This window comes from Phascolarctos cinereus, unplaced genomic scaffold (assembly GCF_003287225.1).
Source record: "Phascolarctos cinereus isolate Bilbo 61053 unplaced genomic scaffold, phaCin_HiC Scaffold_726;HRSCAF=1367, whole genome shotgun sequence".
NCBI lineage: Eukaryota > Metazoa > Chordata > Mammalia > Diprotodontia > Phascolarctidae > Phascolarctos > Phascolarctos cinereus.
Genome location: NW_027556098.1, coordinates 341,123,901 through 341,146,478, shown reverse-complemented (window position 1 = coordinate 341,146,478; position 22,578 = coordinate 341,123,901). Strand labels below are relative to the sequence as shown.

At 39.2% G+C, this 22,578-nt stretch overlaps 1 protein-coding gene across 2 annotated transcripts in view; it reads right to left on the bottom strand.

Annotated features, from left to right (window-relative positions):
* The window catches only part of WDFY2 (WD repeat and FYVE domain containing 2), a 156,840-nt gene that overhangs the window by 46,464 nt on the left and 87,798 nt on the right, over positions 1-22,578 (bottom strand). The window contains exon 3 of one of the 2 annotated variants that reach the window (XM_020969948.2): positions 19,430-19,503. The exons of the other annotated variant lie outside the window; for it this stretch is intronic. Within the exon in view, the coding sequence (XP_020825607.1) occupies positions 19,430-19,503 (74 nt within the window). The remainder of the gene's footprint in view (positions 1-19,429; positions 19,504-22,578) is intronic. 2 annotated transcript variants of the gene reach the window in all.

Below are 22,578 nucleotides of genomic sequence, written 5' to 3'. Positions count from 1 at the left end.
ATACTAGAGGCAACAGGAAGCCACTGGAGTTTATTGAATGGTGGTGGGAATGGAGTGGGAGTGACAAGTCTGTACCTGTGCTTTAGGACAATCACTTGAGGGGCTGAATAAGGAACGGATTAGGGTGCGCAGAGACTTGAGACAGGCAGACCAACCAGAGGCCACTGCAATACTCCAAGCATGAGGTAATGAGGGCCTGCACCACAGTGGTGCCACACCTGGGTTTCAATTTGCATTGTTGGAAGAAAGGTATAATAATAATAATAATAACTGGCATTCATACACAGCACTTTAAGCTTTGCAAAACTTTTTATAAATATCATCTTACTTTATCCTCACAACAACCCTGGGAGGTAGATGCCATTATGACTCAGGGAACAGTCAGTGAAATGCCAATTATTGTTTGTTTCCAATCTTTTGACATCTTCTCCTTCCTGAGATAGTTTCTAAAATAATCTCATGGCTTTTAAAATTACAGCTGCTTCCAGAAAGGATTTCTTCTAAATATATTTAGTTTGGTCCAATCATTCTTTCTGACTTTGTCTTTTTAAGGGGCCACTGCTGCCTGTGCTGTGTATGAATGGCAATCAGGGTTTGCAGTGGTTTTTATTTTTGCTTTTTTAAGCAATTGGGGTTAAGTGACTCGCCCAGGGTCACACAGCAAGTAAGTGTCAAGCGTTTGGTCTGAGGCCACATTTGAACTCAGGTCCTCCTGACTTCAGGGCCGGTGCTCTATCCTCTGCGCCACCTAGCTGCCCCTTCTTACTACCTTTGGAAGCAGGAAGGACAGAAGTCATCCCATTGAATCTTCCTGTTTGTCTCTCATATCTGTGAGTCATCCTTCCATTCACTTGCAACTTCTTTATGTACTTCTGCCTTCATCTGTCATGAGCTTATCAACATTGATATGGTTCAATTCTTTCTATGGGTCAAAGATGTTATACTCAGAGCACAGATGGTTAATGTTATAGATGACCTAAAAAATGATGTCATTCTTAATAGCCTCTGCCTCCCTTTGTACCATTTCACTATGGGGTAGAAGGAGATTACTTAGGACTAGGAGATACTTTTCCAGTTTTTCTCTGATTGATGAGGTAGCATGACCAAAGAATTCATCACTGATTGGTCGTCCTGCTGGTGACAATAGAAACACCTTCAGCTGGCTACTTCACAATAGAATCCATTCTCTCCATGTACTAAATGGAAGGGCATATATAGTACCCCTGATATTTGTAGCCCAACAACTCTGATGTTTTTTGGTTAGTTAAGTGAAGGGATACTTGGGGTATGAATTCTAAAAGGCCTGATGCCTAATTCCAAACTGCAAAAGAAATTCCCAGTGAAATTTCTAACCAATTTGATTCATAGGCCCCAGTACAGAGAAGCACTTATTACAAAACACCAATTAATTAGTTGAGAGTAATAACAGACAGCAATTAACCTTTCTAGATAAAGAAATAACACTTTATACAGAGATGAAGGACATTTTTCTCAGAGAATGTTGGGCAAAATGTAGGCATGACACAAATCAGCGATTCCTGGGGCCTCATTATTTATACAGTTTAAATCCCTTCCAGGATAACTTTGACTAGATGCATAAAACCTGATCATGGCTATCACCTCAGGAAAGAATTATGATTCCATAAATCCAACTAGCATTCTAGAGGAGCTACCCCATAGGAAAAATACGGACACAAATCCAACCATTTGGATAGTAATTCTCTCAAATACTGTTCTGAATAATCAAACAAATGATGAGAACTCCTGTAGTGAGAACACACTAGTGGCAAGATGGTCAGGCTAATCATTAGAGAACTGTCAAATTTTATAGATCTAAACATATTATTTATTGACTCAAAAAAAAACTTTACCTGTTTTCCATCCCCCAAAGCAACACAACAAATACCACACATAGACTGTAAAAGAAATAACATCACCATCAATATCAATAGTTATTATGACTTCCAGCATATGTGCAAGTGATTGGCTGCAGGTTTATTAATACAGCCACATCTGTCCCAAGAGGAAAGAAAGGCAAGGGGTAAAGATGAAATAAGGCATCTGGGTTCATATGCTACTGCCATTTGCTTGGTATTGCAATCTGAAGGTAAGAAATTTTTCCTGGAAATTCTTTTTTTTTCCCATTTATTTTTTTACCTTTTATAGTTATGACTTTTTTGGTTGTTCAGTCGTTTTTTCAGTTGTGCTTCACTTCTTCTTTTTTTTTTTTTAAAGGCAATTGGGGTTAAGTGACTTGCCCAGGTCACACAGCTAGTAAGCATCAAGTGTTTGGTCTGAGGTCACATTTGAACTCAGATCCTCCTGACTTCAGGGCCAGTGCTCTATCCACTGCGCCACCTAGCGGCCCCCTGGAAATTATGGAAGGCAGAGCTTCTCAAACTTTACTTTGTTTTTCAGGGAAGTCTTTTCAAATGAGTCTTTTTTTTAAAAAAAATCTATTAATGAAATTGCAATTAACAAGGCTATTTAAAAAAATCTCTTAAGTTGATTGTTGAGGTCAATTTTATTCCCAATCTAACCGTATTACCAAATATGGTGTTGCTTGTTATTGAGACTGAAAACTACATTGAATATGACAGGTCCTATATTTTGCACAGCTCATAACTGCTTTGAAAAGAATTTTTATTTTCTTCTTTACTTACATAAGCTAGTAGAGGAGGGTATTGTTTCACTTGATTATAGTTTCTCTTTTAAAATTTGAGAAACTACTCCATAAATTCACCTTTTCATTCCTAGAGGCCTTTATAATTTTGCCAGAACCATGGAAATATACATGTTTTAAACTTGGTAATATAATACACTGGCTACATGAGGGCTACTGGAAGGAAACTCAATCATTTTATTTGTATTTCCTATATATTAGGTATCTGAACTAGACTCCTGCATGTTTCTTTCAGTGTCTTAGTTTTAATGTTTTTGATTGCTTTTCTCTTTGCATTTCCAGATTTTACTTAATTATCCATTTTGGGTGTTGGTACAAAAAATTACAACAACAACAACCACACACACACACACACACACACACACACACACAGAGTATATAACCCCACCAGGACAATATAGATACTAATTATTTTGACTAATGATCAACTGATTAACACTACCATAAAATTGCTGGATGCATTCATTGATTAATTTTTAGAAGAACAAGAAACCTACTTCTAGAAATTTAGCCTGACCAGTCAATCTCCTACCCCACACCAGTTGAATAAAGACACTGTGTACCACTAACAGAGATAGCATAGTAGTAGATGGATTTGCACACTGTATTCACCCAACCTTACAATGTTTTTTCTTATTGGAAACCCCTGGACTTCATCATGGAATCTCAGAGTTCTACGGAATACAGTTAGATAAATGCTGCTTTAACAAATGGGTAAAATCCTACCCCTTCAAAACATCCATTTGGGAGTGCCAAGTACCCTAGATTCTTACTCCACCTCTGTCTCTTCCTTTCTATTCTTATTGCTACTACTCTACTTTGGTCCTTGTGAACTATATTAATCAATCAATAAACATGTATTAATTGCCTATCACGTGCCAGGCCCTGCAAATACAAAAACAAAACAGTCGGTGCTTTCTTGGAATTTACATTCTATCAGAGAGAAAAGATGTGTGTAAATAAGCATTATCTAGCTGTCTGTCTGTCTCAGTCTGTCTACCCAATTTCCATAGAAACTGTGCCAAGCAGTTTTTTTCTCCATTCTTCCCTGTCTCCTCCCCTTCTTCCATCCCCCCAGCCCAGCCCTTTCCATGCCATGATGTTGTTCCATATTCCTTTTAGTCAATGAAAGAGGCAGTATATTTTAAATTACATTGCTAAACGGTAAAAATTCAGATATATTCCAAAACAAATGATGTGAGAGATCAGCACACAATGACTAGTTGCTAGTACTTATTTTTTAAGCAGATAAAGTGTTAAAAACTTCTGAGAAAAACAATCTGAACAATGCAACTGCCTGCTGAAAAGAGGAAATTATACTCAGCTGCTACCATAAGATTCAAATTCATTGGCATGGCTGCCAACCACTGGTCCTACTTGTGGAAGGAGATGGTGGGAGATGTCTGTAAGGTTTGTGTTTAAATGTATTAGATTGCTTAGAATTTTAGAGCTGAAAGAGGCCTTGGAGACTCACCCCTTCATTTTAAAGATGAGGAAAACGATACCTATAGAAGAGAAATGACTGAACAAAGTCATACTTCTAGTTAATGGCAGATGAAAACCTCAGTTTCCTCACTCCTGATTAAAAAAATCTTCCTACTATATGACCAGCATGAATCAAAGGAGATTAGCAAATGGATGCCTGATTCCCAGGAGGGTTTCATATTTTATTTGGAGATGAGGAGTAAGAAAAGTTGATGTTGCAGGGATTGGAGAAAAGCAGGCACACTGATGCCAGCGATGGCAGTGGGAGCTGTGAATGGAAAGCAATTTGGAGTCGTGCACAAAAAGTTACTAATCGTACACGCCCTTTGACCCAGCTATACCACTGCTAGGCCCGTTCACAAGAGATCAACATAAGAGGAGAAAGTCCTATTAAGCACAAAAATATTTACAGCTGTTCCCAGGCAAAAAACCTGGGAGCTGCAGGGGGATGGCTGGCCAAACTAAAAGAAGTGAATGTAATGGAATATTATTGCGCTGTAAGAAAGGAGGAAAGAGATGATTTCAAAGAGATGTGGAAAGACTGATACAGAGTAAAATGAGCAAAATCATTAGAATAATTTATACTTTAATATCAATCAATATTCTAAAAATGAGAATTTCTGAAAGACTTAAGAACTCTAAGGGAAGCTAGGTGGTGCAGTGGGATAGGGCACTGGCCTTGGAGTCAAGAGGACCTGAGTTCAAATTTGACCTTTGACCTGACACTTAACACTTACTAGCTTATGACCCTGGGCAAGTTACTTAACCCCAACTGCCTCGCCCAAAAAAAAAAAAAAAAGAACTCCAGTGAACTAAATGATCAACTACATTTCCAGAGAACTGATAAAGAAGAAAACTACCCATACCTAATGACAAAGAGATGATGGACTAATAGGTAGCATAAGAAAAATATTTTTAGACATGACCAACGTAGGAATTTGTTTTGCTTGACTTTGCTTATATGATACAGGAATTCGGTGTTTCTATTTTTTTCCCCCTCCAATGAATGGGAAAATGGTGGGAGGGAGAAAAAAACATAAATGCTTGAGTAGTGCTTTGGGAGAAATGGCACACCACTCCAGTATCTTTGCTGAGAAAACTCCCAATGAGGTCATAAAGAGTCAGACACGACTGAATCAGCAAAGTGCTATAGACACAGGGTGCTTGAGTTCCAGGAAGGAATTTCACAAAATGTTTCAAAATATCCTCGTGGAAAACACGAGAGTTTATAAGAAATGGTGAAATGCACAGATTCAGAGAAATCTAGGAAGACCTGTAGGAACTGATACCAGGAGGACAATTTAAATACTGACCACAATATTGTGAGTAAAAATTGCCTCCAAAGACTTCTGAATGAGGTAATGACTAATCACACCTTCAGGCAACCGAGGATGAAGTAGCCTTTCCAACACTTGCAGAAGAGACAATAGTGCAGAATTAGCTATACATTTCCAGACATAACCATTACAACACAAATTTGTTTTGTTTGACTACACTTTTGCTAGAAGGGAGCTATTTTGGTGTGTGTGTCTCTGTGTGTGTGTGTGTGTGTGTGTGTGTGTGTGTGTGTGGTGTGTGTGAGAGAGAGAGAGAGAGAGAGAGAGAGAGAGAGAGAGAGAGAGAGAGAGAGAGAGAGAGTAGAGCTGGAGGGGTAGGGAGGGAAGAAGAACAGTGACACTAAAAAAATAAAAAGAGACCAGAAGTAGGTTTCATAGAGGGACAAAGATAAGTAAGGCAACATTGGTAATATCACATTAAATTTAATATACATTGTAAAGAACAAACTACATGTAACACATTTGTGGTTTCATGCATAATCCCCATTATCTGGTCTTGTTGTACATGGAAATGCTCATGAACATTGATAATTTTCTATTTCATGATAACATTTTTTCCAAAAAATATCAAGGGTACCACTGTAGAACTCTGTCTTTCTTGTTGTCACCACATAACTAGCTCATCCCTCTTTTTTTTTAAACAAGTCGTGCATATACACACACACTTAATGATGTCTTTTATACCACTTCTCAAATACAAATCATTATAGGCAATACACTCTTGCTTTCCTCACCCACCATGTGTTCCTCCATTTTCTTTTGTCATCTCTCTCTCTCTCTCACACACACACACACACACACACACACACACACACACACACACAGACATGCACATCTGTCAAGAAGCTGTGATTTCACTGGTTCAGGGCTCCCTCCACTGATGGAGCTCAGCACCCATCTATAACTTAATAGATAAATCTTAAAAAGTTGTCTTAGCTTCAGAGAGCTTAAGTGACCTGTCCACAGTCACACAGCTAATAAATGGGGTTTGAATCTAGGTTTCTCTGACTCTATCCATTATACCAGACCTTACTGCCTTCCCCATGCCCACCTCTGCCCCTCCTCTCTAAATAAAGAGAACACAATGGCCTGTCTCCATGAGCTTTCTGTCCTTATGCATAGTACAATGTGGGCACTATGTATTAACATTTCAAGAGTGGCTGGTTAAACTAACCTCTTTCAAATGATTATGGATTTTACTGAGAATGAAGCATTTACTACATACAAAGAAAGGTTCTAAGTGCTAGAGATATAGGAGCAGAAAAGACAGTCCCACTTCTCAAGGAGCTCACATTTTAATGGGGGAGACACCTGTGGAAGTTTTCAGCTGTAAGGTGGATAGAAAGGTCCCATGGTCCTGGGGGTACATTTCCACTGGTAAAAGCGTTTCAATTCCAGGTTTTGTTGTGTTCCAGGGCTCAGTGCAATTAGTACCATATCATTTATGAACAGGAATATTTGGGAAATTTCGTCTTTGGGAAATGTCCCACTATGGGACATCACCTGTGACCCTCTCAATACCCTGAGTAACATCCACTTGCCTACTTTCTCCCTCCTTCCTATTTCTTTGTAAGTCTTTGCTTCTAAGTTGTTTCCTCTATTAGACCATGAACTCCTTGAGGGAAGAGAGAGTGGGTTTGCCTTTCTTTTTATCTCCAGTGCTCCAGGTACTCACCTGGTACACTGTAGGCACTTAATATAAATACTTGTTGATGACATAACTCTTTCCATGTTAATATTCAGTACATTATCACCTCGATCACTGTCAGAGAATCTTCTTTATGGTCTTAATATATGTCCAAGAGACATTTTTACTCTGATGAAGCAAATACTTTTTAAAGCAATAAACAAGAGCAATAAGAATACCTATGATTTATATGGTGCTTTATGAGCTATGAAGCACTTCATATATAATAACCCTGGGAGGTATGGAATATTGATGTTTTTTCCCCCATTTTACCAACAAAGAAACTGAGGCTCAGGGTAGTAAATCAACTTGGTCAAGGAGACATGGTTATTATGGAGTGGAGATGGAACTGAAAACTAACTGTAGACTCCAAAGCCCATACTTCTTCCACTCCACCACTGCCAAAAGAGCTAATTACATTTGGTATTAATAGGAATATAGTGTTCATAAAAAAGAAGTACTTATTCACTGCACTCTGCACTGGCCAGATCACACTTGGACTACTGTATTCAGTTCTGGGCCCCATTTTTTAAAAAAGACAAATTGAAATGTATTCAGAGGAAGGTGACCAAGAAGGTGAATGGCTTTAAAACCAAGTCACATGAAAATCAGTAGAAATAATTAGTGTTAAGCCTAAGGGGAAAATGCGATCCCAGTCTTCAAATATCTGAAGGTTTTCTGCATGAATGAAGGTTTAGACACACTTTGACCTCAAAGGATAGAACCAGGACTAATACATGGAAATTATGACGATATAGATCTTGACTCAATATCAATAGGGAGCCTCCAGGATCAAATTAATAACTTCCTAACCACTGGAATTAAAAAATGAAATGAATGTGTTGCCGTCGTGAGTTCCTCAACACCGGATGGCTGTTTCTTAAGGATTTTGTTCAAGTTTCACATACAGAATGGACCATGTGACTGTAGAGTCTCTTCCAACTCAGTCAACACCTGCCATTCACTGAGCAAATCTTTTTTTTCCCCTTTATGTTTTCCTTTTTTTGCACTGTTATTCAGATGTTTGCTTCCCTCTAAAATGTCCTCTTCCTACTCTCCATAGCTCTGTTGACTGGAATACTTGACATCATTCAAGGTACAGTTCAAATGTCAATTTCTCCATGAAGATGCCCTTGATTCCCCAATCCAAAACTGAGTCTCCCACCTCTGAATCTGTATAGCTTTTGTGCTGACCTTACAGCTACTTACTGGGTACCTCCACCTGAATACTATACTATCATTTCAAATTCAACACATCCCAAAGTGAACTCTTCATCTCAACCAAAACCATGGCATAACCATCTCCCAGTAACCGAAACTAGAAACTGCAATCAACTCTGAATGTCCTCTCACATTCACCATACTCCCCATCCCCTCCATCTAATCAATAGTCATAGCCTTTTTATTCTACTTTTTAAAAATCTCTCATTCATGCCCTATTTTCCACTCCAAATACCTGAGTCTGATCTTTTTCTCTACTTCTCTTCTAGACTACAACAATACCCTTTTAACTGGTCTCCTTACCCATACATTCATCCCCCAAAATCTGTTACACTATTGCCAAAGTAATCTTTCTAAAAGTTCTGATAATGTTCTGTGCCCCTCCCTTCCTTTTTCAAAAATTCTTCCGTGTTTATGAATCAAATACAATTTCTTAACCTGACTTTCAAGGGCCCCCACCATCCGGCTGCAACATCTCTTTACAGACTTCGATGGCACCACTTTCTGTTGCATTGCGTCTCTGTGTTCTAGTCAAGCTCTGACTACTTGCTGGAATCAAAATGACTCATCTGATTCCAAAGCTAGTACTCACTCTACTCACTATACAACACAGCCCAAAAAAGCTAATGAAATTTAGTATTAATTGAAATGTGCATTTCCTGATCTTGTCTATTCATTTGTACATGTTATCCCCCTTCCTGCCAAAGGATTCCCTCCAGTCTCCTCCTACTGAAAACTAGCTCTTTTCAAAGTTCAGCTTAGGGGCTACACTTCCTCAGGTAAGCTTTCCTCGTTCCACCCTGGCTAGAAGTGATCCTTTCCTGCTCAAAATCTCTCTCACCTCTGTAACCTCTCCCCTGTACCTGGTACAGTCTAAGCTCTATTGTAGTTATACCTGTAAACTAATCTCTAACCCCTTATAGTCTATTGCTTCTTGAAGGCAAATTTTTCCTATTTTCATCCTCAGCACCTAGCACAGCACCAGGATTATAGTTTGTCAGAGGTGCCTAAAAGGCAAGCAAGTCGAGGAGGTAGAATCCTTGAAGAAGTCCTTGGTGTAACCGATGGGTTTTTAATTCAAGGCCGCTGAAGGGCCTGGTAGCAATACTGACTTTTCCATCATGCCCTAGGAAGCCCATGATTAGAATAACTCCATCAGCCTGGGTACTCTACTTCACCACTACCCTCTGCCTCTCTGACAGGAGAGTGGAGCCATGAACTCCCAATCTCCATTTAAGGAGAAGGCTCAGCACAGACATCTCATTTCTCACTCAGCTGCACTACTTTGGGACTTCCATGACTTTTCCAGGGGCAGCTAGGTAGTGCAGTAGACAGAGCGCCAGGCCTAAAGTCATGAAGACTCATCTTCCCGAGCTCAAATCTGGCCTCAGACACTTACTAGCCATATGACCCTGGGCAAATCACGACCTCATCTGTCAAATGAGCTAGATGAGAAAACAGCAAACCACTCCAGTATCTTTGCCAAGAAAATCCCAAATGGGGTCACAAAGAGCCAGAGACAACTGAACAACAACAACAAACTGACTTTTCCACCATGCCCCCTAGATTGGGTACCTTATCCCATATTTTGGGGAGTTCCTTTTATGTGTTTTCTCATTATACTGTAAGCTCCTTAAGGTAAGGGATTGTCTTTCTTTTTTGCATTTGGATCCCTGGAGCTTGCTTAGCACAGTGTATGGCACACAAATGTTTATTGATTGGTTTGATTGAAATATAGTCTCTCTTGTTCACTGAAGTTCTGAATCTGTACTCTGTCCTGATGTCTAGTGTTTTATTCTAAAACAGGCAACAATTAGGATCTAAGAAATTATCTGTTAGAATTCAGAAACATGCAGAAGAAAGTGATTAAAATGCTAGGTACTGCTAGGCATGTACCTCAAGGAGGACGGTGATAAAAAGCAATGCACCCATACACAAAAAGAATATTTATAGCCAACAAGGAATTAAAATAGATAGTCATGCACTAGAGAATGGCTAAACAAGTTGTGGTAATATAAATGTAATGGAATATTACTGTGCTGTAAGGAATGATGACTAAATATAATGAATATTGACAATAATGGGAAGACATAAACTGATGAAGACATGAACCGAAGTAAATAGAATCAGGAAAACAACAGACATGACCATAATAACCACACTTGGATGCCATCAGATTATAATGACCAAGCTTCAACTCAAAGAAGAGATGAAAAGATACCTCCCTTCTTTGTAGAGAAGAGGGGACTATGAGTATGAAACACTGAATATAATAGCACACTTCTTTTGATGTAAGTTAGTTTTATTGAATTGGGTTTTTTTTTCTCCTCTTGTGTTATAAAAGATGGTTACACACTAGGAAATACAGCTGATATCAAAACAAAAGATGAAGCTGCCTATGATGGAAAAGCTATGTTGTCTTTTTCATTATCAGGGTATCAGGTATTTTTTAAATTGTCTGATTTATTCTTTTTTTTAATTTTTTTTCTTTATTTTCTTAATCTGAATTAAATTTCCACAAGTTTTTGAGTTCCAAATTTCTCGCCCCTCCCCCCACCCCAAGATGGCATGCATTCTGAATACTCTTCCTGATCTGCCTCTCTTCTATCTCTCCCCTCCTTCTCTTATCCCCTTCCCCTTCTATTTTCCTGTAGAGCAGGATAGACTTCTGTACACCATTTCCTGTATTTCTTATTTCCCAGTTGCATGTGAAAACATTTTTTTTAAAACATGTGTTTTTAAAACTTTGAGTTCCAAATTTTCTCCCTTCCTCCCTCCCCACCCACCCTCATTGAAAAGGCAAGCAACTCAACATAGGTTGTACATGTGCAGTTACGCAAAACACTTCCTTAGTAGACATATTGTGAAAAACTAACTCTATTTCCCTTAATCTTATCCTGCCCTCCCATTTATTCTATTCTTTCTTTTGACCCTGTCCCTCCTCAGAAGTATTTGCTTCTGATTACCCTCTTTCCCAATCTGCCCTCCTCTCTATCACCCCCCTGCTCTCTTGTCCCCTTCTCCCCCTATTTTCCTGTAGGGTAAGACAGATTTCCATACCCAATTGAATGTGTATGTTATTCTCCTTAAGCCAAATCCTATGAGAATAAGATTCCCTCATTCCCTCTCACCTTCCCCTGTTTCCCCTCCACTGTGAGAGACTTTTCTGTTTTTTTTGTGAGATAATTTACCCCATTCTACCTCTCCCTTTCTTCTCTCAGTATATCCTCTCTCATCCCTTAATTTTATTCTCCAGATATGACCCCTTAATCTTCAACTCACCCTGTGCCCTCTATCTATCTATCTATCTATCTATCTATCTATCTATCTATCTATCTATCTATCTATCTATACTACTACATACATATAATTTTTTTCCTTCAACTACCCTAATACTGACAAAGTTCTCATGAGTTACAAATATCATCTTTCCATGCAGGAATGTAAACAGTTCAATCTTAATAAGTCTCTTATGATTTCTCTTTCCTGTTTACCTCTTCATGTTCCACTGAGTCCTGTATTTGAAAGTCAAATTTTCTGTTTAGCTCTGGTCTTTTCATCAGAATGCTTGAAAGTCCTCTATTTCACTGAATGACCATTTTTTCCCCTGAAGGATTATACTCAGTTTTGCTGGGTAGGTGATTCTTGGTTGTAATCCTATCTCCTTTGCCCTCCGGAATATTATATTCCATGCCCTGCGTCCTTTAATGTAGAAGCTGCTAAATCTTGTGTTATCCTGATTGTGTTTCCACAGTGCTTGAATTGTTTCCTTCTGGCAGCTTGTAATATTTTCTCCTTGACCTGGGAACTCTGGAATTTGGCTACAATATTCCTAGGAGTTTTCCTTTGGGGATCTCTTTCAGGAGGAGATCTGTGGATTCTTTCAATTTCTATTTTGCCCTCTGGTTCTAAATATCAGGGCAGTTTTCCTTGATAATTTCTTGAAAGATGATGTCTAGGCTCTTTTTTTGATCATGGCTTTCAGATAGTCCAATAATTTTTAAATTCTCTCTCCTGGATCTATTTTCCAGGTCAGTTGTTTTTCCAATGAGATATTTCACATTGTTTTCTAATTTTTCATTCTTTTGGATTTGTTTTACAGTGTCTTGATTTCTCATAAAGTCACTGTCTTCCAATTGCTCTATTCTAATTTTTAAGGAAGTATTTTCTTCAGTAATCTTTTGGACTTCCTTTTCCATTTGGCCAATTTTTCTTTTTAGGGCATTCTTCTCCTCATTGGCTTTTTGGACCTCTTTTGCCATTTGGGTTAGGCATTTTTTTAAGGTGTTATTTTCTTCAGTATTTTTTTGGGTCTCCTTTAGCAAGCTGTTGACTTGTTTTTCATGATTTTCTTGCATCACTCTCATTTCTCCCAGTTTTTCCTCTACTTCCCTTACTTGCTTCTCAAAATCCCTTTTGAGCTCTTCCAAGGCCTGGGACTGATTCATATTTTTCTTGGAGGCTTTGGATGTAGGAGCTTTGATTTGTTGTCTTCTTCTGGTTGTATATTTTGATCTTCTTTCACCAAAGTAAGATAATATAGTCTGACTCTTTTTGCGCTGCTTGCTCATGATCCCAGCCAATTACTTGAGTTTTAAACTGCTTGTTAAGGTAAGAGTCTGCTTCCAATGTGGACAGTGTATTGTCCCAAGCTTCAGGGGTTTGTGTAGCTGTTTTCAGAGATACTTGTAGGGACTTGTAATTTTCAGTTCTCCCAAGGTGGTATGATAAGGGGCGAGGTGTTTACTCCTTTCCTGGCCTGTGACCACAAGTATTCCTTTCTGTCCCGTAACTGTGAGGAGAGGTTCCTCTCCACAGCCACAACAAGCTCCACCATGCCAGTGCTCCTCCTCACCCCACCACTGCCACCCAGAACTGTAACCCAGATCTACACACGGGCAAAGCAAGAGATTCCTGCCTCAGCACTGGCAAAGAGATCCCAGCAGTCCCTCTCTGATCAGCCACTGGATTCTCCCTCAGTCTGTGGGCCGGAAGCTTGGGAAGCAGCTGCCCCTCCCCCCCGCCAGGCTCTTGGGGAATGGAGCTGAGACCCCGCCTTCCTCTCTGACCACTGACAGAAACAGACTTTTCCCACTGACCTTCTAAGTTGTCTTTGGCATTCGTGGATTGAGGAGTCTGGAAACCTCCACAGCTGCCTGCGATTCAGTCCTCTGAGGCCTGCTCCAGGTTTGCTGTGGCCTGCGTGCCCACGCTGCGCTGTGCTCCCAGCCCGGCACAATACACCTTTCTGATCAATCATCCACGTTGTCTTGGGCTGGACATTTGTTTCACTCTCTTTGTGGGTTCTGCTGCTTCAGAATTTGTTTAGAGCCATTTTTTATGAGTATTTGGAGGGGTTGGGGGAGAGCTCAAGCAAGTCACTGCTTTCACTCCGCCATCTTGGCTCCCTGATTTATTCTAATGAACTTAAACATCACTCCTGAAGTTTCTCCCATATCAAATGAAAATGTACTAAAGAAAAGCTTATAAAATTTAATGACAATTGCTAAAATCTACACAGAGAACTACTTCCCCTATTTGTTTTAATATCAATTCACTAGGTAAAATTGGTTCATAGAATCATAAAGATTTAGAACATCTTCCTTGATCTCTTCATTCTACAGATTGGGCCAACAGGCCTAGAAATTGAGCATTTGGGCCAGGTTACATAGCTAAGTTAATGGCAGATCCAAGATTTGAAACCAGGTGCTCTGAGTCCAAATCCAATACAGGCATACCTCATTTTATTGTGTTTCACAGATATTGCGGTTTTATCAATTAAGTTCAAAAATGTTGTGTGTTCTGACTGCTCCACTGAGTGGCTGTTCCTGTTTCTGTCCCTCTCCTTGGGCCTCCCCATTCCCTGAGATACAACAATATTGAAGAATAATTAACAGAGAATCCCATTTGGCTATACTCTGTTATGGACACTTATGGACTAAAACGAATACTTATAGCATTTCAAAGACAGAATTTACACATTAGCTTTCTTTATGTCATTGTTTTCCATTCTTCCATTAAAGTCATATGTCCACATTTCATCATGGGACAAAGGTAAGCCTGGTTTATTGAAGGATATGCCTTTAGAATATAAGCTGACTTTGGAATGTAGTAGGTCCTACCAAGCTGGAAAGGCTTCCATATACAGCTAGGGACAGACTGTGTATCTGCTCCCTGAGGACTAGCCAAGCTCTGTTCGGAGAGATCCACCCACCACCAGTCATCAGGTCACTAACACTTCTGACTACAGCAGTTCTTGAACACTGTGAACAAAGGTGAAGAATGGTAGTGATTTGTATCATCGGAAAGTGTCCCCCACATTGATGAAATCATGGACACTTGCGGTACTTAAGCCTAAGTTTTAGATTATTCCCACAGCCTAGTTTCTGCTCTCATGGTTCCACTGAAGTTTTGTGCTCTAACAAGTGTTGAAATACAAGAACTAAAAGGGATCTTATAAATCATCTAGTTTGATGCAAAAATTGAAGGAAGGATCCCCTCCACAGTATTGCTGAGACACTGCTCTTCAGCCTTTGAATGACCTTCTACTCACTACATTCTCAGCTCTCATTCTCCCTGATGTCTCTGCAACTTCAGATAAAAATGCCCAACCCCAACTCCTTCCATTTGTTTTTTTGGGTTTCTATGACATTATACTATTCTGATCCTCTTCCTACTCCTCTATCTCTGCCACTAATTTTTTAGCAAGTTCTTTTACCTATTGCCTACAAAGGTGGCCCTTCCCCAAAGGTTCAGTTCTTGGTCCTCTGGCTCTCCACTTTCTACACAGTCTCTTCTAGAGACATCATCTACTGCTGTGACTTCAACTATTGTTACACACTTGAGCACACACAAACGCACAAATACCAGCTGGAAACTTCCACTTAGCTGTCTTGCTGTTACTTCATACTCAATACACCTAAAACTAAGTTCATAATTTTCTACTCTCAAAGTGGCTGTTTTTTATTAATGGTGAACACTGCCCTCCTAATCATTCAGACTCAAAACTTATTTTTATTATTTCTTTATTATAGCCCATCCCACCAAGTTTGGAAGATTCTTTCATTCTACTATTTCTTGCACATATATCTAATCTTTATCTAGTTCTATCATCCTCTTTCCATTACAAATTCACCAGATTATAACAGCTTCAAATTATTCTCCTTTCTTTTTGTCCCTCTCTTTCCATTTCATTTTACTCATTGGCTGCCAATTAATCACCATAAAGCACTGGTTTAATGTCACTTCCCTTTAAATTTTCAGTAGCTCCTCATTGCTCCTAGGATAAAAGTCCAAAAGTCCATTAGAAGGGAAGGAAACAATCATTTATTAAAATTTATTATATTACTATGTGCCAAACATTATACTAAGCACTGAGGATATAAATGCAATTTTAAAAAAAGTCTGTCCTCAAGCAGCTTACATTTTAACGGGTGAAGATAACAGAAAACGGGGAGCTAAAAGATGGAGGGATGTAGGGGTGGATAAAAGTACTTGGATGGAAGAATGATTCTGAAGTCTGGAAAATCAGCCAAGGACTCAGAAAGGAATGAAGGCAGGCTGGCCTGTTCCTCCTTCAGAAAACGGAGGCTCCAGGGGAGGACATGGGAACTAATAAAGTTTGAAGAATCCTCAAATGTACAATGGAGACAAAAATCCACTAACTTACCTAGATCACCGGATTATTATATGCAAGGAAGGTGCTTTGCAAATCAAAATCTCTTGGATAAATATGGGCTGTCATTACTATTACCACTACTCATTAGGCATTTAATCGTGTACTGTTGTGTGACATCTCATGCATCTGATGTTAATGTTTACTGCCACCTAACTTTACACATGTTTATGCCTTGTCTCCCCAATTAGTCCATAAACTCACAGATGGTGAAAACCAATTTCTCTGACAGTGATTACCATGAAAATGGTTTAAGGGCTATGACATAACTTGAAGTCTAATTGGGAGACAAGGCAAGAACATATGAAAAGTTAAAACTGTCACACAGGCTAAATAGTTAATCTGGAGAAGCAGCAAACTTCTTTTTATGTCCCAAGAAACCTCGGATAGTGCCCTGCACAGAGAACGGGTACTCAACAACATGTCAATCATTAGGTTGCCTAACATACATGCGATTAAAAGAAACAACTTTAACATGAAAATAAACTATTGGAATCATTAGCTTTCAGCAACAAAAGATTCTGAAAAGATAGCTGAATATGAATTCAGCTAAAGATGGGACAAGCTGCTGGAAAACCTGGCTTATCCTAGAAAAGTTACCCAATTCTAGAAAATATTTTTAAGTAAGAACAAAGGTCTGTTAGTAAAATTTGGCAGATCTAAATATATACTTATGACAAATTAACTTCTACTAATTACAAGCAAGAATATTAACACAAATTAATTCAATTCACACATACAATGATCCTTATATTTTAAAATGGTTCAACTCCTTCTCTTATCAAACCTTTCACCAGGAATGATGAAAAATAGTTTTGGCTTTTGATTTCTGTCTTTCTTCTACTTTGAAGTTCTCACAGAGATCCTCATTACCAGTGAAAAGGCCAAGAGTGCAGGTTACAAAAACGGACAATCCGGGAAGTTTAGCATAAGCCCAGAATAATTTCAAACTTACCCTTACCAGAGCCTGAAAACTATTTAAAAAAGTGTCACAGATATGGGAAGATTAGAGACACCAACTACTGAGGTTCTCTTGATCTATTCAAACACACAGAGCTGTTCAAAGAGCAAAAAAATAGTGAATTGAAATTGATGTCACGGAAGCCCTTCCTTTGTTTAGAGGGAAGAATTGTTTTAATTTCTTTGTTTTAAATGAAATAAGGGTGTGATTATTCACCTCTAATACCTATATACCATATTTGTGGAACAGAGCACAAATGTCCTTTAAAAAGAATCTCTCCTGTCATACATCTCCCTAATAAGTACAGAACTCTTAAAGAGTTAAACTCCCAGAGAGCAGGCATTTGGATGTGAGCATGATCTATGTTCTCTAGATTCTGACACTTGTAGGTGCCTAATAATTACTGAACAGCAACAAATTACGAAACTGAAGGCAATGGGCTAGTCTCCTTGTGTTTCTTTATCCATGTTATAATGACATAGTTGAGAAAAGGTTTAGTGATATAAATTCTGCAGCAACAAAATGAGACATTTTTAAGGCAAAATATTGCTAAAGGAGCCAAAGGTGTCCCAGACCTTCTTCAGAAGAGCTAGTCTCCATTTCCTTGAGGTGAATGGGAGCAGACTTGCACCATACTCCTATTTCCACTGCACTACAGAAAATGCTGACAGGCTACAAGGAAGGAAGCAATCTATCTCTCCAGTCTTTCACATACTACTCTTTTTCATGTGCTTTTAAGTCTAGCCAAACTCGCCTTTCTGGATGTTCCCAACATGTGGCCTTCCATCTCCCCCTCTCATCTAGTATTTGTTTTGTACATAGGTGCAAGTTTTCTGCCATGATAGAATGTAAGCAGGTTGAGGGTAGGAATAGTTTTATTTTTGTCTTTGTAACTCTGAGTACTTAGCAATGGACCTGGCACACAGTAGGAACTTAATAAACACTTGTTGATTGACTGATTAATCAGGTTGATGCCTTCCAGTTGGTGACTGACCTACTTGTCTTAAAGACTGACTGGTACATCAAAACCAATTGATTGAGGACTTGTTATGTATAGTAAGAGCAATTTGCTTACTTACTTACACATTAAGCACCACTTTTTTTTAAAAAAAGAGTCTAGTATGTTTTCTCCATTTTTACCTAATGACTAAGAATCTCTCTCCACTACCAATTCTGCTGATTTTCCTTGCTTTCAAGGTCCACTTCATCAGCAATCTACATCCTTCTTTATTGGCATGAACAGCAGAAAGTATCCATCTATATGTTTATATACACACAGTCCTTCCTTTGACAGTGATCACTATGAAAGTGTTTTAAAGACTACACGGTCTCATGCTGAACACACTGCTTTTTTATGTTTCCTTTTCAGTAAGCATTTCTGTTCAAGAATCCAATTACTGTCCCTGTCTTTGGGGGGGGAAATGTCCTGTAGAGACTTGAAACAGCCAACGATTCGTGTCATCAATAGTTGAGTTTTGAAACTGTCTTAGTTATTATATAAGCTTCTTGAAGATAGACTGATGATCTTTACAACACCCAAAGAGCCCATCCAACATAAGTTCAAACATCCGTTGATTGTTGAGATATATCCTAGTGCATCAACAAAATCTAGGGCGTATTCCCAATTTTCTAGTGTCTTGCAATCACGTGTTGTTCTGAGTATTGAATCCAATATTTTTACTACATATCTATATTTACTATGTATCTCTAACATAGCTAGGACTTGGTGCACTTTCCCAGATGCATAAGATAAGCCCTTTTAAAAGAGTTTCCACAAAACCTATAAATGACAAGCCAAGTATTGCTCCTGGATTGAGCTGAGAGACCAAGTTTCTGTGATTTCTATGCAAACAGTTGTCTATTCACATGCCTTAGGGAGTTGAGAGGCAAAGAGAAGTAGAAAGAAGGAGGGAAAGGGGGAGAATCCAGAGTATCAAAGTCAAGATCAGACATGCAGATCTAAGGGAGAAATTTGCCTTACATGCAATCGCTGGTGGGGAGAAGCTTATGACACCATGATTAACAATCTGATCAAAGCTGCTAGGCTCACAGCTTGCTCTAACTAATATACAGATTCATGCAGTTCACTCATTTGCCTAATAATGCCCCTAATCCTAACTAGCATGTACATGGTAAGTCAAGTTGAAACCTAGCCAGCATTTAAAGAAAGACTGATTACAACTCAGCCTACACACATAATACCCTTCTGAACTACAATTTGCTACACTGCAATTTCCACTTTCGTAAGCAGGAAAATTAATCTGTTAATTTGAAGGGGGAAAAAGTCTAATAAATAATTCCCATCACAATAAATATATATAATATATACTTCACAGGAAGGGAAGTAGTACAACTAGAAATCTTATTTATATGTACTTACTGAGATTGTACCATTGTCTAGACCTATGGACAGTCTTCTTGTTTCCGGGTTAAAAGACATGCATGAACATGGAGCTGAAAAAAATGAACATGTTGATGATGTTAACAAATCTATGATTTTTTATGGATTCTAGGATGCCTAACTAGCTAATTCGACAAGGGGATTTTCTTAAGAAAAAAGAAAAGAAAATTTTGACATTTTCCTGAAGTACAATTCATTCAGTCCCCAATCACAACAAAACAAAATCAGCAACATCGGATGTTCCTAGTTCCATTCCTTTACCCTTTCAGTGAACCCTTAAAGCCAATGTTTCTCAACCTGGGGAAGTTCCAAGGGATCTGGGAAACTAGAACATGGCTCTTTCTCTCTGCTTTCTATCAACACTGTAAATAAACCCTGCCCTCTTCCTCTTCTGGTTAAATTCTGCTCAGTAGGATTATAAGCATCTTTTCAGCCCTCATTATACTCCCTTCTACCAGGACCCAGGCTCATACAAACACAATCTATCATGTCTGAAATGGAAAAAACAAAAAAAGAGAGAGATGTTACCATACTGTCATGCCCTTAACAGGAAGGAAATCCAGACTTTACATCTTTCCCATTCCCCCTAACTTTTCTTTTTTTCTGGAAATAGGAGCGATGTGGAGCTGATGGGCTGAGAGCAGAATTCAGGGTAGCTTGCTGAATAAAAGTTATAGAAGAATATTGAAGCAAAGATTCCAATAACAGCAGCCAAGACCCAAGGCCTTGGGGGGGAAAAGTGATCCTACACAGCTTAGAGACTGTTTAGCACAAACTATAATGATCTGAGCATGAGGAAAACAGGGTCTATACCTGGATCCATGGCAGACTTGCCACCTGGTAAGTCTGAATCTAATAATTCTTGCTGATAAAATGTGGGTAACTTAGATACTGTTTGCTATGTAACTAAACTGTCTCTGATATAAACACAAACGTATATGTGTGTGTATGCATGCATGCATGTATGTATATGTGAATGCATGTATCTACCTACCTACTTCGATGTGCCTCCTAGGATGTTGAAATTTTAATATCCCAAATATCTTCTAAGAATAATATAATTTAAAGAAAGCCCCATTATGTTCTGAGCACCCCAGGAGATAGAATAATACTTTTATTCCATTTCACAGATGATTTACATAGGCTCTCAGAGTAAAATTTTGAGGAAGTTCAGACTGAAATCCAAACCTGATCCTTAGCCTTATTGCATTTTCAACAAATTACCTCAATTAGGTTTTCTTTTCCTTTTTTTGGGGGGGGGAGGAAATTGGGGTTAAGTGACTTGCCCAGAGTCACACAGCTAGTAAGTGTCAAGTGTCTGAGGCCAGATTTGAAATCAGGTCCTCCTGACTCCAAGGCCGGAGCTCCATCTACTGTACCACCTAGCTGCCCTGGGTCTTAATTCTTTTCAAAGGCACAGTCAAGAAACAAGATCTTTTGAATTGTTTAATCATTTAGTTTTTTCCCCCAGTTTTTTATCATCTGGTTATTGAATATATTAAAGCCTAGAGAAATACAGAAACTAAATACAAAGAAAAAACAAATTATGTATACAAAATTTTAATTAGTTGATGCCACTATCATAGTTAAGGCATCTTCTTATGAAGCAGTAAGTTTCAGCTAGATAACCAGAGGCAATATGCTGAAAAGTTGGAGCAACATTTCAAGTAATGATGTCCCAAAGAATGTCCAAAGAAAAGTGATGGCCACTAAGCGCCTCCTGTCCCTGGGCACAAGTCTCTGCAACAGCAGTGGGGAACCTGCAGCCTGCAGGCCACATGTGGCCCTCTAGGTCCTCAAGTGCTGCCCTTTGCAAATCCAAACTCTGAAGAAGGGGTCTACTGGTCCACACCCTAAAATAGCACTGGAAGATCCCTGAATCTCCTTAGAGGTGGGAATCCAGACAAAAGAAGTCTCAGAGCTTTTCAGCATCTGTTCCTTGGCACTCAAGGGAAATCACTCCAAGGTGGACCCTTGGATTTGAAGGCTGGGTCATTCTGGGAGGAGAATCACTGTAAATTATGGTTTCTATCTGTTCCATACCTAGGACTTAGGCTGCTTTAGGACCTAAGGCCTTTGACATGGACACACTGGCTACAGAGAGCCTACTCTAGTACCAGTCAGGCCCAGGAAAGTCCAACTTTCTTCATTCATCCTGAGAGAAAATTGCTAAGATAACAGCATTTATCTTTGGTACTGCCTTACATCCACTACTCCTTCTACTCCTGAGGTGGCAAGGTGGTACTGGAGTCAGGAAAACCAGAGTTCCAATCCAGCCTCGGGCACTTACTCATAGTATGGCCCTGAGCAAGTCATTCAACCTCTGTCTCCCCCACTATAAAATGGTGATAATAATAGCACCCACCTCCCAGGGCTGTTGTGAGGATCAAATGAGATAATATTTGTAAAAGTACTTAACATAGTGCCCAGCACAGAGTAAACAATTTTTCTCTTCTTTTCGCCAGGTGAATCTGATACTGCTCTCTGGTTGACTAGAGTCCTCAAATGTGAAACCCCAACCAAACCTGATCTTATTATGCAACCAACCCCACCCCCATCAAACTTAGGTCGTAGTGCCTGAAAAAACTGAAGATGCATTTACATCCATCTCTAAGCCAGTAGGTAAATCTGAGAGAGCTGCCCAAAGAATAAAGAAATAACTTAAAACTTTTCGCAGAGCATATCAGAAGCACTATTTGAATCCCTGTCTTGCCAATTCCAAAGCCAACATTCTATCTACTAAGTCCATATTACTCTGCTTTTTAAAGGCAGACACAGGAAGTTGACCCATGATTTCAGTGACACGTGGAACACCAGACAAGGAAACTCCCTTTATCAATGCAGCCTGGCACATCCCTCTGCAGCTGCCCAGAGAACTGAGAGGTCACGTGATTTGCCCAGGATCACACAGCCAGTATTTATTGGGGGCAGGATTGGAACCCAAGTATTCCTTACTTTGAGGTCACTTCTCCTTACTCCAACAAAATTGCACTATTTCAATGTCTCAGCAACTCAAAAACCATCTCCCTGGTTTTTCAAAGTGGCAGCTAGTCACAAATGTCATAGGTGAGAGCAAATGACTTGAAGGGTTACTCTTCCTAGGTGATATACATAGGACTGACCCAAAT